Below are 18,709 nucleotides of genomic sequence, written 5' to 3' on the forward strand. Positions count from 1 at the left end.
CTTCTCAAAATGGAGGCCTGTGACTAGTCGTGTCCCACAGGGATCAGTGCTGGCACCATTGTTGTTTGTGATATACATAAATGAGTTGGAGAAAGGTTTAGGTTGCCTTATTAACAAGTTTGTAGATGACACTAAGATTGCTGGAGTAGCATGTAATGAAGGGGACTGTCAGAGAATACAGTGGAATATAGCTAGACTAGAGAGTTGAACGGAGAAATGGCAGATGGAGTTCAATCCAGACAAATGCAAGGTGTTGCATTTTGGAAGATGCAATTCCAGAAGGAACTATACAGTAAGTGGAAAAGTCCTGGAGAAAATTGATGTACAGAGAAATTTGGGTGTTCAGGTCCATTGTTCCCTGAAGGTGGCAATGCAGATCAGTAGAGTGGTCAAGAGGGCATACAGCATGCTTTCCTTCATAAATATAAGAGTTGACAGGTCATTGTTACAGTTGTATAGGACTTTGGTTGAGTCGTATTTGGAATACTGTATGAAGTTCTGGTTGCCACATTACCAAAAGGATATGGATGCTTGGAGAGGGTGCAGAGGAGGTTCACCAGGATACTGCCTGGTCTGGAGCATGCTAGCTATCAGAAGAAGTTGAGTAGGTTAGGATTTTTTTCATTTACAAGGAGGAGTTGAGGGTGGACCTGATTTGAGGCCTACAAAATCATGAGAGGCATAGATAGGGTGGATAGCAAGAAACGTTTTCCCAGAGTGGGGGACTCGATTACTAGGGGTCACGAGTTCAAAGTGAGAGGGGAAAGGTTTAGGGGCGATATACATGGAAAGTGTTTTACGCAAAGGGTTGTGGGTGTCTAAAATGTGTTGCCAGCGGAGGTGGTAGGGGCAGGAACGATAGCATAATTTAAGATGCATCTAGACAGATACATGAATGGGTAGGGAGCAAAGGGATGCAGATCCTTAGAAAATAGGCGGCAGGTTGAGATAGACGATTTGGATTGGGGCAGGCTTGGAGAACCGAAGGACCTGTTCCTGTGCTATAATATTCTTTGTTCATTATGAAGCACTGAAAGAAAGAAAACATTTAATTTATATAGTGCATGTCATAGCCATACACTTTATTACCAATGAAGTACACTTGAAGTGTAGTCTTTGGTTGTAATGTAGGAAATGGACTAGGCAGTTTGCTCATAAGCGTGAGAACAATCAGACAATCTGTTTTAGCAGTGTTTGAGGGATACATTTTGATCAGGAATTGTTCTTTATTGGAACAGTGCCACAATAACTTTTAAATCCACTGTAGAGAGCAGATGAGTTTTAATTCATCATTTGAAAGAAATAACTTCTGATAATACAGCAGACCCTCAAAACTGAAGTTTTCGCACTTGAATCTCTGGAGTAGGACTTGAATCCGTCACCTTCTCTCAACAGTATTTGCAATAATTGACAAGCAGTTAGTTTGTACTTTTATTGTGTTTTCTTTATGCGAAACATATTGGGTTAAGGGAAACAGGCAGGAAAATGCAATTGAAGTGGAAATCAGATAACCCATAATATGATCAAATGGTAGAACAGGCTTTTGAGAGGCTTTATGACCAACTACTTTATCTTATGCTGCATTCAGCAAAAATGTTGGTTGTAACAAAATAACTTAACATGACCTAGGAGCTTGTTAATTCTCTTCACAATAAAACAATACCTTTTTCGGAAGGATACGGGAGTGTGAGACGTGGAGCAGAAGATGTTCACGTTTTATGAGCATTATTCGTAAAATTTTAAATTAACAATTTGTTTTTCCAAACTGCTTATCTAATTATTCATTTTCCCTGATCAATATTGATGTTTAGTCAACATAATTAGTCTAGGAATGTGAGGGCTGCAGATCAGAGTCAAAAATTGTGGCGCTGGAAAAGCACACCCAGTCAGGCAGCATCTGAGGAGCAGGAGAGTCGATGTTTCGAGCATAAGCTCTTCTTCAGCAGTGGTGGGGGGGGGGGGGGTGGGGGGGGGGCGGGGTGGGGGGAGGTGGTTGCTCAAGGAGTTTGAGAGATAAATGGGAGGGGGTTGTGGCTGGGACTAGGGGGAAGATAACTATAAATGCAAAATGTAGATGAACTTGGGGGATGATAGGGTGGAATGGATAGGTGGGATGGAAGATGGACAGATAGGACATTTCGAGGGCAGTGCTGAGTTGTAGGGTTGGATCTGGAATAAGGTGAGAGGAGGGAGATAATTAAACTGGTGAAATTGACTTTGATTCTGTGTGGTTGAAGTGTCCGAAGGCAGAAGGTGAGGTATTCTTCCTCCAGTCGTTGGGTGGCTAAGATTTGGTGGTGGAGGTGGCCTAGGACTTGCATGTCCTTGGTGGAGTTGGAGGGGGAGTTGAAATGTTTGGCCACAGGGCAGTGGGGTTGTTTGGTACACGTGTCCCGAAGGTGTTCTCTGAAACATTCTGCAGGTTGGCGTTCTGTCTCCCCAATGTAGAAGCAACCACATAGATAGCAATGGACAGCGTAGAGGTGCTGTTTGGATATGCAGCAAAATCTTTGCTGGCTGTGGAAGGATCCTTTGGGGCCTTGGATGAAGGTGAGGTGTGGGTACAGGTTTTACACCTCTTGCGGCGGCAAGGGCAGTTGTCGGGAGTGGAGTATGGGTTGTTTGGCGGGGGGTCGCATGGACCTAACCAGGGAGTTATGGAGGGAATAGCCTCTGTGGAATGCTGAAAGGGGTGAGGAGGGAAACATAGCTCTGGTGTGGGGTCTGACTGTAGGTGGCAGAAATGGAGGATGATGCATTGCATCCATGAAATTAGTGGTGTGGACGGTGAGGACCAGGGTGGTTCTATCCTCGTTTATTAATGTTGGAGGGGTGAAGTTCAAGGGTGGAGCTGCGGAAAATGGAGGAGATGCGCTGGAGGGCATTGTTGACCATGTGGGAGGGGAAATTACAGTCTTTGAAGTCGGAGGCCATCTGGGATGTTCTGGAATGGAATTGATCCTTCTGGGAACAGATGTGGCAGAGGTGGAAGAATTGGGAGTAAGGGATAATGTTTTTATAGAAGGGTGAGAAGACCTGTAGTCCAGATAGCCTTGAGAGTTGGTGGGTTTGAAGTAAATGTCCATGTTGAGTTGGAGAGATCTAGGAAGGGTGGGGGGGAGGGAAGGGAGGTGTCTGAGATGGTCCAGGTGAACTTAAGGTCAGGCTGGAATGTGTTCGTGAAGTTGATGAACTGCTCAACCACCTCGTGCAAGCTTGAGGTGGCGTCAATACAGTCATCGATGTAGCGAAGGAAAAGGTGGGAATGGTGCCGGTGAAACAGCGGAAGATGGACTGTTTCACATGCCTGACGAAGAGGCAGGCATAGCTGGGACTCATGCGGGTATCCATGACTACCCCTTTGGTCTGAAGGAAGTGGGAGGGGTCAACCGGTGCAATCGCGTTTATAATAATTTTGGGTTTTTGTGTTATCATTGGTATTATTGGGTCTATAGTGTTTTGGGGAGCTTGCTGTGTGTGCAAGTTCTTTAAAAGAAGAGAGAATCTATCCATTTCTTCTTGACATTCAATGGCTTGCTTTGGATAAATTGTCCACCAGCGGTATCGTGGAGATTGGCTTTGACCATAATTTGAACCGGATCATGCGTGTAAAAACTGTAGGTTCAAGTGTAGGTCAGAAGCTGGGGAGCCTGTAGCATATTACTCACCATCTGACTCTTCAAAGCCTGTTAAGGCACATGTTAATGTGATAGAATGCTCTCCACTTGCTTGGATTAATGTGGGTCCTACACTATTCAAGAAATTTGATACCACCTAAGACAAAACCTCTTGGCTGATTTGATAGTATACTATGGAACTAGTGAGAACTGCAGATGCTGGAGAGTCAGTGGATAAAGAGTGGAACTGGAAAAGCAAAGCAGGTAAAGCAGCATCAGAGAAGAAAGGGTGTCAATGGTTCAGGTTGGAACCTTTCATCAGGATTGGGGAGAGGAAGGGGTCTGAGAAATAAATAGAGGGAGTGAGGTGGAGCTGGGCAAAAGTGGTTGGGATGGAGATAGATGGATGCAGGTAGGAGGTTGCTGTGATTGGTCAGTGGGAATGATGGAGCAGATAGCAAAATGATAGCAAAGAAGGTGGGCAGGTAGGGTCTGGTTAAGGGGGTGGGATGGAGAGGGAGGGCCAGGCATGGAATGAGGTGGGGGGTATCGGAGAGATTTGGAAGCTGATGAATTCTATTATATTGTAGTTGCTTCACTATTGGGGTCAAAATGGTATTTGCATCACAACCTATACTTATTCAAGAACACAGCTCACCATCACCTTTATTTAGTGATTGGCAATAAATGCTTCTATTTCAGTTATGTTAAAGAACAAACTTTAAAAATGGTTGCTGCATTTCCTGAATTCAGTCAGTTATTATTATTCTTCACTGGGAATCTAACCCTATTATTCTTAAAGTCATCACAAAAGTTAAAGATTTTAACAATATCCAATTTACCTGCCTTTTAATCCCAAGTTGGCACAAAGCATGGACCAAGTTTATGTACTTAACAAGAATTGCTATGAATTACAAATAGATTGTTGCTCCAGATAAACGGTTATGAATGATCAGAGAATGAATATGAATTATACCTCTTAGATGCATCACTGCATACACATAGGTACAGACCAGAAGGAAAACCTGGCTGTTATGCGCAGAGGAAAAGACTAGGAAGGCATTTCAGTGATCCCTGACCACAGGATTTGCTGAGGTGATTCTTGTGCTGATCAGTCCCCGCTGCTTCTAGATCTTTTCTTCTGATATTTTTTATTTGTTTGTCGAAGGTACAGGATCACTGTTTCACATTTATAATAATCTTTGACTTACTGATAAAAGCTCACAACTTCTATTGACTGGAAAGGGGGAATAAACTGGTTATCTTCAGGCTTGAGGTGCTTTTTACTGTAGTGCGTAAACAGATTCTTCTCCTCAGAGGTATGATTTCTGCCAAAAGCATTCATGTTGCTAAAAAAATTTCAACCACTTGGGAGCCAATTATGTAGTTGTTGACAGACAGAAGACCTTTGTCATCAATAACTGATCACGAGTTCACAGACCAGTTGACTACTTGTTGTTAGCCAAAGCTGCATTCTTGCACATTCCTTTGCTTCAGCTCATTCTTAAACCAGGCTTTCACTACTGCTTGAACAAGCAGCTTTTTCAACAGTATTAACAATGAGTGTCTACTCGCTTTAAACATTGAATCAATCGTTCAACGATCCTTTGGACTAAAATTATAAAAGATCATAAACAGTCAAATTACAGAAAAAATTAAAAGATATGGTCTTTATGCTATGCATAAAACGTTTAAAGGACTTCATTGGCTCTGAGGTAATTTTAGTACATCTGAGATTGCAAGCTGCGCTATATAAATAAAAGTAATTTTTCACACTTACATTTTTACTACTTCAGACAATAAACTGTAACAGTGGATTTTATAGGATAATTTAGATAAGTGTGGATATTTGATCCTATATTGTTTCATTTTTGTTGTAGGCTAACATTGCAGCCTGTGACATGGCCACAGCCTGTTCAAGTAACAATCAAAATGGAAGATCACAGTTGCATGTAACTGGTATGTAGTTCTTTTAATTTCACAATATTTTTGTTTGAAGCTGCATGCTTTTTATGAAGAAATAAACCATCTCAAATTTGTTCAGAGATTGAAATCCAGAGCATATTAGATTAGATTAGATGTGATATTTAATTTCCAATCTGGCATGTTGTTCCAAAACCATTGTTCCAAATGCTCTGTATGCGAAAACGGCTAAGTAGTTGCAACTGCTTCTAAATTCTAGGAACCAGGTCAGGGAAAATAAATATTAACATGCAATATTTGACTTCCTTTCTTTTAAAGTCGAATCGCAATGCATCAGAAGTGAAGATGTCATATGTACAGTATAGTGTTGGTGAGCAGGGGTTTGGGAAACAGGATGTAATATCTGAAGAGAAGAATAAGGTGCACAAGGAATTAGGAAAGACAACTAATATTAGGTAAAGAAATATAAATTATTAGATGGAACTAAAGTAAGTGAATACACTAAATTCTATGTTTGCATGTGTGGCATGCACAGATCATGGTCAATAAGGTTGGTGAACTTCAGGCCCAAATGGCATAGAGGTGAATATGATGCCAAGCTAATATTGGAGACCTGGCTCAAAAAAAGGAAAGATTTGTATCTAAGAATATTTTTAGTTTCTAATGTGTTAACGAAAGAAAGGAGCAGGTTGGCAGAATTGATTACAGTGCTAGTAAATGAAGGTGTTCTCAGGAGGTCAAGTTCAGAGCTTATTTGATTAGTACTGTAGTGATATTGTTGCAATCTTAGGTGTATTTTATTGGCCATCCACTAGAAGAAACAAATTTGCAAGGAAGTACAGACAGCCCAAAAACTTTATGGTTGTTAAATTGGAAGATTCAAATTGTTGCAATATTTTATAAGATAGTAATGGAAAGTTTCTGAAATGTAGTTAAGGTATTTTTTCAGATTAGTGCTTATTGGCCAACTAGGAAAGAGATTGTCCAAACTGGACAAAATAATAAGACATAGGAGTGGAAGTAAGGCCATTCAGCCTGTCGAGTCCACTCTGCCATTCAATCATGGCTGATGGGCATTTCAACTCCACTTACCCACATTTTCCCCATAGCCCTTAATTCCTTGTGACATCAAGAATTTATCAATCTCTGCCTTGAAGACATTTAGCATCCTGGCCTCCACTGCACTCCGCGCAATGAATTCCACAGGCCCACCACTCTCTGGCTGAAGAAATGTCTCTGCAGTTCTGTTCTGAATTGACCCCCTCTAATTCTAAGGCTGTGTCCATGGGTCCTAGTCTCCTCGCCTAACAGAAACAATTTCCTAGCATCCACCCTTTCCGAGCCATGTATTATCTTGTAAGTTTCTATTGAATCTCCCCTTAATCTTCTAAACTCCAATGAATACAATCCCAGGATCCTCCGCCATTCCTCATATGTTAGACCTATCATTCCAGGGATCATCCGTGTGAATCTCCGCTGGACACGCTCCAGTGCCGGTATGTCCTTCCTGAGGTGTGGGGACCAAAACTGGACACAGTACTCCAAATGGGGCCTAACCAGAGCTTTATAAAGTCTCAGTAGCACAACGGTGCTTTTATATTCCAACCCTCTTGAGATAAATGACAGCATTGCATTCGCTTTCTTAATCACGGACTCACCCTGCATGTTTACCTTTAGAGAATCCTCGACTAGCACTCCCAGATTCCTTTGTACTTGGCTTTACGAATTTTCTCACCGTTTAGAAAGTAGTCCATGCTTGTATTCTTTTTGCCAAAGTGCAAGACCTCGCATTTGCTCACATTGAATTCCATCAGCCATTTCCTGGATCACTCTCCCAAACTGTCTAGATCCTTCTGCAGCCTCCCTACTTCCTCAGTGCTACCTGCCTGTCCACCTAACTTTGTATCATCGGCAAACTTCGCTAGAATGCCCCCCTCCAGATCATTAATATATAATGTGAACAGCTGCGGCCCCAATACTGAACCCTGCGGGACACCGCTTGTCACCGGCTGCCATTCTGAAAAAGAATGTTTTATCCCAACTCTCTGCCTTCTGTCAGACAGCCAATCCTCAATCCATACCAGTAGCTCACCTCGAACACCATGGGCCCTCACCTTGCTCAGCACCCTCCCATGTGGCACCTTATCAAAAGCCTTTTGGAAGTAATGAGGTGTGGTCAAGTGGCAACATTTAGGAGAACATTTGTTCATAGAATAATTATGTTTAAGTTTGTTATGGAAAAACCAACAAACACTGATTTCAAGTGACTGACAATAGAATCAAAGGGAGGCATGAAGCAATACAATTTTATGCAGTGAATCGTCCGAACTTGAGTCGCTGCCAAAAAGTATGGTAAAATAAGGCAAAATTGAAACATGCTTTTTTGGATAATTATGTGAAAATTTGCACGGGGAAAGCAACTAAGTTGCTCTTGGAGGGTCAACGCAACATGACATCTTGAACTGTTGATTCCTTTTTTTTTGTCAAAAGAGCAAGACCTCAGGTAACCTAAAGTCTCCCGCGAAGACATTTATGGTTAAGTTGGAGCCAGTTTTGCAGTTTAGGATGTTTTCTATAGTGGTACTATGGAACTGTTATGACAGTCAGATTTTGCTTTCACAGCTAGAACTTTTTGATACCTTCAATCTGGTTATCATGTGACATGGGTTGCCCTGGCATTGTAGCTCCACAGCAATAGTCTCAAATGCCTGAATAAATCAATCAACTGTACTCTGAATTTCACTTGGATCAGCTGATATGTTATCAAGTCAGCTAATTTAAAATTTATCCTTCAGTGTCACCGAGTCAAAATCTTGGAATTCCTCCCTGTCAGCATTGTGAGCATGCCTACACTGAATGGACTACAGTGGTTCAAGAAGACAACTCACTGTCACCTTAAAAGGGCAACTGACTGTGGGCAATTCCCAGCCAGCAAAGCCCACATTCCGTCAATGAATAAAAATAAGTATTAGCTGGTGCTACAGGCATAGTTCCTCTACTGCTCTTTGAAGTAGTGCTGTGGGATCCTTTGCATCATGCCAAGCAAGTGGATGGGGCCTTGATTTAATAGCTTATCCAAAATACTCCCTAGTACTATACTAGAGCAGTCTTATACTGGAAGTATTGTTGCTGCCATCAGATTTGACCAACTTTTGTTTTAAATACGCTGCTTTTGATCTTTGTCTTAATGACTTCTTCCAGAATGAAAATCACATTTTTCTACATGTCTTGTGTCATCTAAAAATATAATCAAGTGACTTATGCACAATGTGACTTTCAGAATTTCTCCTTTTTTTTATTATTGAATTAGTTTTTTTGATGTAATTAAAGTCAGGGTCTGTTGCTGAGTTATGTATTTTATTCATCTGCCTTTGGTCAGATATCCAGAGTTTGGTAGAGCACCATCAAAAAAAAACTGGAATAATCTAACTTCTGTTCTAATGATACACCTGAATTCCAGTTTAGTGACCAGTCTCTTCACAAATGTAAATTTTATACGTCCCATTTTAATTATACTAAGTTATGACCCCAAAACATATCCTGCATATCAGTTATAAATGGGCAAGGATTTTTTGATCTCATTTTGGTTTAAATAGTTCATTCCAGGCTGCATTTGAGATGATTTTGAATGTGATTTTGTGGAGAATAGGGAAGTATGGCAACCTGTTACTCTACCTATATCCCTGGTCAACCAGACATCTATTATAAACCGACTGACTCCCACAGCTACCTGGACTACACCTCCCACCCTGCCCCCTGTAAAAACGCCATCCCGTATTCCCAATTCCTTCGTCTCCGCCGCATCTGCTCCCAGGAGGACCAGTTCCAACACCGCACAGCCCAGATGGCCGCCTCCTTCAAGGACCGCAGACTCCCCCCAGACGTGATCGACGATGCCCTCCACCGCATCTCCTCCATTTCCCGCTCCTCCGCCCTTGAGCCCCGCTCCTCCAACCGCCACCAAGACAGAACCCCACTGGTTCTCACCTACCACCCCACCAACCTCCGCATACAACGTATCATCCGCCGCCATTTCCGCCACCTCCAAACGGACCCCACCACCAAGGATATATTTCCCTCCCCTCCCCTATCAGCGTTCCGCAAGGACCACTCCCTTCGTGACTCCCTCGTCAGATCCACACCCCCCACCAACCCAACCTCCACCCCCGGCACCTTCCCCTGCAACCGCAGGAAATGTAAAACTTGCGCCCACACCTCCACACTCACTTCCCTCCAAGGCCCCAAGGAATCCTTCCATATCCGCCACAAGTTCACCTGTACCTCCACACACATCATCTATTGCATCCGCTGCACCCGATGTGACCTCCTCTATATTGATGAGACAGGCTGCTTACTTGCGGAACGCTTCAGAGAACACCTCCGGGCCGCCCGGACCAACCAACCCAATCACCCTGTGGCTCAACACTTTAACTCTCCCTCCCACTCCACCGAGGACATGCAGGTCCTTGGACTCCTCCACCGGCAGAACATAACAACACGATGGCTGGAGGAGGAGCGCCTCATCTTCTGCCTGGGAACCCTCCAACCACAAGGTATGAATTCAGATTTCTCCAGTTTCCTCATTTCCCCTCCCCCCACCTTGTCTCAGTCGGTTCCCTCAACTCAGCACCGCCCTTCTAACCTGCAATCTTCTTCCTGACCTCTCCGCCCCCACCCCACTCCGGCCTATCACCCTCACCTTGACCTCCTTCCACCTATCCCACCTCCATCGCCCCTCCCCCAAGTCCCTCCTCCCTACCTTTTATCTTAGCCTGCTTGGCTACTCTCTCTCATTCCTGATGAAGGGCTTATGCTCGAAACGTCGAATTCTCTATTCCTGAGATGCTGCCTGGCCTGCTGTGCTTTGACCAGCAACACATTTGCAGGTTTAAAATGAATTACATTCAGAAAATCAGGGAGTAAGTAATAGTGTCAGTCATTCTTCTTAACTAAATCTCCTCCCAAACCAAGCCCTTGATTTTTTTTTTCATTTTAAAAGAATTTGTAACATTGCTTGGCTATCTTTCACATCAAAAATTAGGATTATTTTGCAATGTTCACACACAATAGCTTTTGTTCTCTAAATTAGTTTAAACATGATCCTGTCTAAATCTTTGGCTTATGTTGCTACAGTTAAAACTGCATGCTGTTCTGTTGACAATGAGTAGCTTTGACAAAATCTATGGAAGTAGAAACATTCCCAGAACAAGTGAATTAGACAGGTTTTTTTGCATAATTAAAAATTGTTTCTGCTTACTCTTATTAAAGAAGTGTTATTTGAGGTATGAAATCACAAAGTCTAAACAAAAAACAACATTTACAGAAGTGTGTGTGCTTTCCCTTTATTGTCAGTTTCTCCTGTTGAATGATGTTTGAAGTACAATATTGTCAATCACTTGTGGAAATCTGGTTCACATGACTGTATTTAGTGACAAAATAGTTAGGCCTCCTGTGCATTGACATTGCTCTTATAAGTGTTTAGTTATGAATGGAACTGGTTTTGAACAATGTATATTATCAACAGGAGTACAATGACAATGGGTTCACATCAATAAACTCAGTGGGCAAAATAATGTCTTTTAGCAGTCCTAAAACATGATGATAAGAGAAAGGGAATGTGCAAAGGGATATTAAATCAAAAATAGATTTTTTTGTTCATTCATGGGATGTTGGCTTCACAGGCTGGTCCAGCATTTTTACCCATCCCTCATTAACCTTGAGAAAATAGTGGTGAGCTGCTTCCTTGAAATGCTGTAGTCCATTTGTTGGAGGTATACCCACAATGGTGAGTGTGAGGAGATTCAGGACTTTGACTTAACAAGAAATGGTAATATATTTCCAAGTCAGGAAAGTGAGTGAGTTGGAGGGAAATTGCAGGTAGTGGTATTTTCATTTAATTGGTGCCCTTATCCTTTGAGATGATAGTGGTCATGGGTTTGGAAGGTTTTGTCTAAGGAACCTTGGATAATTTCTGTTATGCATCTTGTGCCACCATATATTGGTTGTGGACATAGTGAATGTGGTGTGATCAAGCAGGTAGCTTTGTCCTGGATGGTTTCAAGCTTTGTGTATTGTTGCATCTGCACTCTTCCAGCCCAGTGAGGAGTATTTCATAGCACTCCTGGCTTGTACCTAGTAGATGGTGGACAGACTCTGGGGAGTTGAGAGGTCAATTAATTGCTACATCTCTTACAGCCATATTATTGATATGGCTAGTCCTTTTCAGTTTCTGTTAATGGTCACCCTGTACTACACCCCTAGGAAGTTGATTGTCAGATATTTAGCAATGGTAAAGTTTTTGAACATCTGAGAGTGATAATTAGATTTTGTCTTGTTGGAGATTGTCATTTCCTGGCACTCTTGATGTGAATTTACTTGCCGTCAGCATTCCCTCTAATTTTCGTTCCATTTGCATGGATGTCAGAGACCTTTGCATGGCAGTGATCTCTGGAGCCAAAAATCAATGCCATGATCAGCATGACAATGGCAATCACTGCACTCAGAACCTTAGAGTGGATTTGCATCCATGTGGCTTAGAGGGAACATTGTTGGGCATTACCTGCGTCTTGCTGAATTTGCCATGAATTACTTCAGTATTTGAGGATTGTGAGTAATGCTGTACACTATGTAATCATCAGTTAATATACCCATTTTTGATCTTTCAATGGCGAGAAGTGCATTGATGAAGCAGCTGCAAATGGTTGGACCTAGGATCTGACCAGAAGGAACCCATGCAAGGATATCTTGGAACTGAGATGACTGACCTCCAACAATCAGAATCCTATTCCTTTGAGCCGGATATGATCCCAATTCATGGAGAGCTATTGAATTGGGTTTGCAAGGGTACCTTGATGTCTCTCTCAGTCAAATTCATACTTAATGTTAAAAGCAGTCACTCTCATCAACCCTTGAGTTCAGTTAGTTTGTCCATGTTTAAATCACAGTTGTAATGAGGTCAGGAGATGAGTGGCCTGGTGAAATCCAAACTGAATGTTAATGAGCAGGTTATTGCTGAACAAGTGCTGTTTGATAGCACTGTTGATGACCCCCTTTCATCACTCTACTAATGATTGAGAGTCAACTAATGGGCTGGTGATTGGCAAGGATAAATCATCCTGCATTTTTTTTGTTGGATATTATACATCTGGGCAATTTTCCACTTTATCGGATAAATGCCAGTGTTGTGGCTGTATTGGAAGAACTTAGCCAAGGCACAGCAAGTCTTGCCTGCTATTGCTGGAATGTTGTTGGGACCAATAGCCATGGCAGTATCGAGTGTTTTAATATGGAGTGAATCGAATTGGTTGAAAATGGGCATCTCAGCTGGGACTCCAGAAGAAGTGAGATTGATCATCCACTCAGCATTTCTGGCTGAAGATTCTTACAAGTGTAGTCTTTTGCACAGATATCCTGAGCTCCCCTAACATTGAGAATGGTATGTTTGTGGACACACCTCTTATGAGTTTAAATGCCTGTTATCTTTCTTGATTAGATGTGGCACGCTTGCATAGCTTAGATTTGATCACATTTGTTACAGAATCATTTAGCTCTATCCGTTACTTACTGCTTATACTGTTGAATATTCAGGTTAGTTCTGTGCTGCACCTTATTTTTAGATGTGCCTGATGCTGCTTCTGGCATGTTCTCTTGCACTTTTCATTGAACAAGGATTGATTTTGTGGCTTCATGGTTTAATAGAGTGGGGCGTGTACCAGGCCATGAGATTGCAGATTGCGTTGTGGAACAGTTTTGCTTTTGCTAATGGCTCAGTGTTTCATGTTGCCCAGTCTTGATTTGCTCAATCTGTTCACTATCTATTCCAGTTAGTAGTGTGGTGGAGCCACATAACAGAAGGGAGGGTATGCTTAATATGAAGATGTGACTTTAATTCACTATGACTGTGTTGTAGCCATTCCTATTAATACTGTTATGGACTGGTGCTTCTGCACATTCAGATTGTAACCAATGAGATCAATTATGTTTTTCCACCTGCTTCAAACCTAGTTTAGCAGTTCTGTTTTAGGACTCGACCAGCTCAATCAATAGTGATGCTGCCGAGTCACTCATTGTAACAGACATCGAAGTCCCTCACCCAGTATACGTTTTGTGCCCTTGCCATCCCCAGAGATTCCTCCTCTCAAATGGAGGAATATGAATTCATCAGCTGGGTGGTCTGGGATGGTGTTCCAATACATAGTTTCTTTGCCTTCATTTCACCTGATGCCATGAGATTTTGAGTCTGGAGTCACTTTTGGGGACTCCCAGGAGCAACTGCCTCCTGAATGTTTACCACTTATGCTGCTACCTCTGGTAGGACAGCACAGAACCTAAGATGGTGATTGTGTTGGCTGGAACATTGTTGGCTATGATTCCAAGAGTACAACTATGTTGGGCTGTTGCTTGACTTGTCTGAGGGACAGCTCTCCTATGTTAGGCACTAAATCCTAATGTTAGTTTCAGAGGATTTTGCAGTGTTAACTGGGCTAAGTTTGCCATTATTATTTCAAGTATCTTGATCCATTCCAGGTTGTCCATTCAGGTCCATGCCTTTTTAGATTTTTTAGTTTGACACAACTTAATGAATTGCTCAGACATCTAAAGAGGCAGTCAAGGGTCATCAACGCTTCTCTGGGTCTGGAGTCATATTTAGGCCAGACCAGGTAAGGATTTTAATGAAACAGATGGAGTTTTATGACAGTCAATTGTAGTGTCATGGTGATCATTAGACCTTTAATTCCAGATTTTTAAAAAATCAAATTCCACTATTTGCCATGTTGGCATTTGAACCCGGGTCCCCAGAGCATTGCTTGGACCTCTGAATTACAATGAAAGTGCCACGATGTCATAGCCTCCCTACAATAGAAAAGCAGTTGACTGTGAATGCAATTAAAGGAGAAAATAATAACAATGAATGTAGCATTTTATTTTTGATGGGAGAAGCTATGATGAGTACTTGGAGATATGTAATGAAGAGAAGTGACCAGATGAACCAGGTGGAGGCATAAAGTGAAAAGTAGGAACACCACAATCTCACACCATTATGACTTGGAACTGTATTGCTGCTCTGACGTTGTTATTGGGTTGCAATCTGGGACTCTCGTAACCTGTGGACATACCTAGGTGGCCCTCAGTACCACCTTCTTGAGGGCAAGTAAAGATGCTAACCTGATCAGAAATACTCGGATCCCATAAATGAATTTTTAAAAAACAAACTAGAGGGGAACGGAGGGCCAGCTTGTATTGGAAGGTGAAAGAGTGCCTTATTAAATAACTTAGTAGGTAACTAAAATTTATTTTCTTAAATAAATCTGCCATTTTAACTGAAACCCAAGCTTTAAGTTGAGTGTTCCAGTAGCTCAGTTGGGTATGTGTACGCATGTCACTTGCACCAAGGGAATTATCATATGAGCTTCCCTTTAGGAAATGGTAGGGAAATAGGTCTGTCAACTGTGGAGAACTTTATCCAAAAAGGTAAATGTCAAAGGAATATGCTGCAGTGATTTTTTTTCGTGGTAAATTTGTACAGATGTTATGGTCTGATTTAATTTGTTGAATTTTTTTTTATTTTAAGATCAATAGAACACCAAATGTGAAGTAGAAAAAGTACCTATCATTGCCAGGCAACTAATAATGAAATTCAGAATTATTGTGAAGAACTAAGAAGGGTCACTGGACCAGAAATGTTAATCCTGCTTTCTCTTCACATATCCTGCCAGACCTACTGAATTTCTCAAAGTATTTCTGTTTCTGTTCTTAATACAGGTGATGGGTAACATTAAATGATTTGAAAAATGGACCATTTGATTATAAAACTTTGATCCAAACTTGGGCTCTTTTCTCTAAATGGCTAATATGCTGTTCCTGATAAATTATCACGTTGTCTCCACAATATTTGCTTCTACTAATATTTTATCTTAAGCTTGTCTTAGGGTGAAATAGGACACCTAGATTGTAAACGCGCTCATTCAACAATGGACAGCTAAGGTGTGGAGTTTATGGTGGGGATCGAAACCAGTGGCTCCTCACAATCCAGAATATTCACAATAAGACCAGAAAGTAGAATGAAGAAGGTACAGTTCAAGAACTGAAAAGTAAACAAAAACATTCAATCTAATAATCACAAGGAACTGTGGATACTGGAAATCTAAAGTAGAAACAGAGTGCTGGAGAATCGCAGTAGGTCTGACAGCATTAGTAGTGATTTAAAAACAAACTCTGGTTAACTCTCTTTTCTCTTCAAGGGATGTGCCTTCTGTACTTTCCAGCATTCTGCTTTTATTTCAAAAAATCAGTCACATTAGCTTTAGCCAAATGAATAAATAATTGGAATAATCTGCCATTTCAGACAGAACCAAAAGTATTTGGTGTTCAAAACACGGTTAAAAATCACAATGTGATTTTGGACTTGTATTCTTCTTAATCTTCTTTGTGTCCTTTATGCTTACTGACTTTCCCATGTCAGGCAAGATCATCAATACTTTTATAATTCAGTGTGTTCCCAAACTTCCCCATTTTTAAGTCTTTCTGTTTTATTGTTGACCAGTTAATTGGCCTATATTTGGGTCTATTGTCAGGAAGTTGTTCTAATCTTTAGTGCCAAGCCTGACCCAATCTGTGCTCTTGTTGAGTGTCTTCTTCCATTCCCTGACATGCATCACTGTTGCTGACATCCTTTGTCCTTGCTGGCCTTTTCCCTTGCTGACTGTTTGCCGCTGACCATCCCTCTTGCTGATCCTTCCGTTGTGGATGACCTTCCCACTCACTGCTTCTCTAGCATATACAGCTTATCTCTGCAACCCTGCACCCTGAAGCTGCTTTTACTACCTCTGTCTGCTTATCTTACAAGCCCCTTGTTTGCCACAAGGCTTCAGGAGAGGAAAGTGATGGGCACAAATGCCGAGGTGCCGAGGGATATTAGGGGCACAATTGGAGGTCCAGAGGAACCTCAATTATTCAGCATTCGATTATCCAGATTTCTGATTATCCGGGCAAGATTGCAAGGTCCCGTGGCTGGGCTAAACTGTTATCCAGCATTCGGTTATCTGAACAAAATACTGCCTGCCCACGTCATTTGGATAATTGAGGCTCTTCTGTAATTGTGAGGGCTGTGAACACGTCATGAACTGAAGGGTTGAGACTAGGAGAGGCAGTAAACCAGAGGGCTAGGGAGCAGGAAAAGTGATGAATAGAAAGAGTCAGCATTTTCTTTTGTATTTTTAAACTTATTTTTAACTTTATTTCAGTAGTGATTTGCATAATTTTGATTTTAAAGTTACTTTTCAGGATTGCAGCTGTAACATCTAATCAGGGATTTTTCAATGCTTAAATAGAAGAAGGTTAAGCTTGATTATTTTGAATATTGATAAAAATGTCTATATGTTTATATTTATTGCTATTAACAGAAGTGTTAATGATTTTGAATGTCTAATATTTTAAGACTTTAATTGCGATATAAGATATTTATATGTTGGATGAAAATATTCTATATGCATAACCAAAAGCTATGCTAAAATGAAATGGAGAACTATTTTAATGACATTTAACATGAATTTTTTAATAATAGAACTTTTTTTCCATTGATCTGTATTATCAAATATTTAAATATATGATCAAATCCAAATAGAATTTGCTTGGAATAGCTTGGAATCGACTAGGGTTGTAAGAAGTTTTCATAATTGTATTTTTCTTAAATTTGTACCACAATTTTACTTAATAGTTGCTTCTGCAAAATTAAAAAGAAGAAAGAATTGGTTTGGAACTGCAATCTATGTGGAATTATCAGCAGACGGAGAACTAAAGAAATCTGCAAAGTCACATAGTTCTTCCAATCCAAAATGGGATGAGCACTTAACAATGTAAGCAAAATTATGAAATGAATAATTAATCTTCAGTGATTCAATTTATACAAATGTTCATGTAATTTCTTGAATATGTTCCTAACTAATCTCAAAATTATACCAGCTCTGTAGAACTGGGAACACAGGAACAGGCGGAAGCTATTCATTCTTTTGAGCCTGCTCCATGGCTGATGGGCAAATTCCATTTCTTTGGGTTTGTGCAAAGACAATATAGCAAAAATTTAAATCAAAAGTCCAAACATATTTTCTTTTTATGCTGGCTTTGAATTGAGGCTCTTTTTTCATGAAGCTATTTCGATATTGGCTGCATTCCAGCATTTCCACAGCTAACATTATTAGAATCATAACTTTGGCTTCTCCTGTCCTGTGCTAATCCTCAAATGTCCAACCACGGGAAAGCAGAAGTACAGGATAAAGATAGATTCAGGGAGATCCATGGTAGAATAAATGTAGGTGGCCAGTCAGTACAGTGAGTTTGATGAGCTCTCATTCTGAACTTTATGTTCTTATGCAGATTTCCTAGTTTTCAGCATGGATTTTCTTTTTGGTTTTCTGCACTGAATAGACTACCATTGAGGAGGAGAAATCTAATCTTGTGTGATAAAAGCGTATTAAACTCAGTTCACTTTCAACTCACCAGTTCATTACAAACACGAAATATTGAACTGTTCTTTTAAGTAGTCTTCTGTAGCGATCTCTTCATCATCAACATGTCATCTTAAAATATTTCCACAGAACCTGCTTCCTTTAGGTACTGCAGGCAGCTTTACTTGGTTATCATAAATGTTTAATGCAGCCATTGTGCAAACAAATGGGATTTCAGAATTATCATGAATTAAGGTATTATGAAATTAATTCTGTCTCACAAGCATGCAAGTTACAAAACCTGAACTTTTTTTCTGTTTGCAGGAATGTAACACCATACACCAAATTGGACTTTAAAATCTGGAGTCATCATACGTTAAAATCCGATGCTCTACTAGGGAAAGCCACTTTAGACATCAACCAAGCTTTGGAATCGCACAACAGAAAATGTAAGTTGTACAGTTAACTTAAGCATGCCCATTTTGATGGACCACTGAAACTCATTTACTCTGTAGGGTTTCCTACCACATCATGGATGTTGCTGGGAACAACTTATAATGTAAGCAGTCTAGCATCAGCTACTCTTGCACCTCTTGCGTCTTTTTACATTCTCCTTTATTGGCCCTTCAGTCATTGTTGTGTTTTGAGCTGCGTTGTCCCAACACACCCCCACCTCCTACTCTGGAATTTTATCTAAAATAGTTGCTTTGTAACGTCTTTTTCTTT

At 40.9% G+C, this 18,709-nt stretch overlaps 1 protein-coding gene across 4 annotated transcripts in view; it reads left to right on the top strand.

Moving 5' to 3' along the window:
* The window catches only part of LOC132815009 (NEDD4-like E3 ubiquitin-protein ligase WWP1), a 163,687-nt gene that overhangs the window by 71,246 nt on the left and 73,732 nt on the right, over positions 1-18,709 (top strand). For 3 of the 4 annotated variants that reach the window (XM_060823632.1, XM_060823631.1, XM_060823633.1), the window contains 3 exons: positions 5,498-5,576; positions 17,257-17,395; positions 18,308-18,432. In XM_060823632.1, the coding sequence (XP_060679615.1) occupies positions 5,519-5,576; positions 17,257-17,395; positions 18,308-18,432 (322 nt within the window). In that variant the 5' untranslated portion in view covers positions 5,498-5,518. Of the gene's footprint in view, positions 1-5,495; positions 5,577-15,459; positions 15,611-17,256; positions 17,396-18,307; positions 18,433-18,709 lie in introns of those variants that run through there. The other variant, XM_060823634.1, reaches the window with a different exon arrangement.

This window comes from Hemiscyllium ocellatum, chromosome 4 (genome assembly GCF_020745735.1).
Source record: "Hemiscyllium ocellatum isolate sHemOce1 chromosome 4, sHemOce1.pat.X.cur, whole genome shotgun sequence".
In the NCBI taxonomy this organism is placed as follows: domain Eukaryota; kingdom Metazoa; phylum Chordata; class Chondrichthyes; order Orectolobiformes; family Hemiscylliidae; genus Hemiscyllium; species Hemiscyllium ocellatum.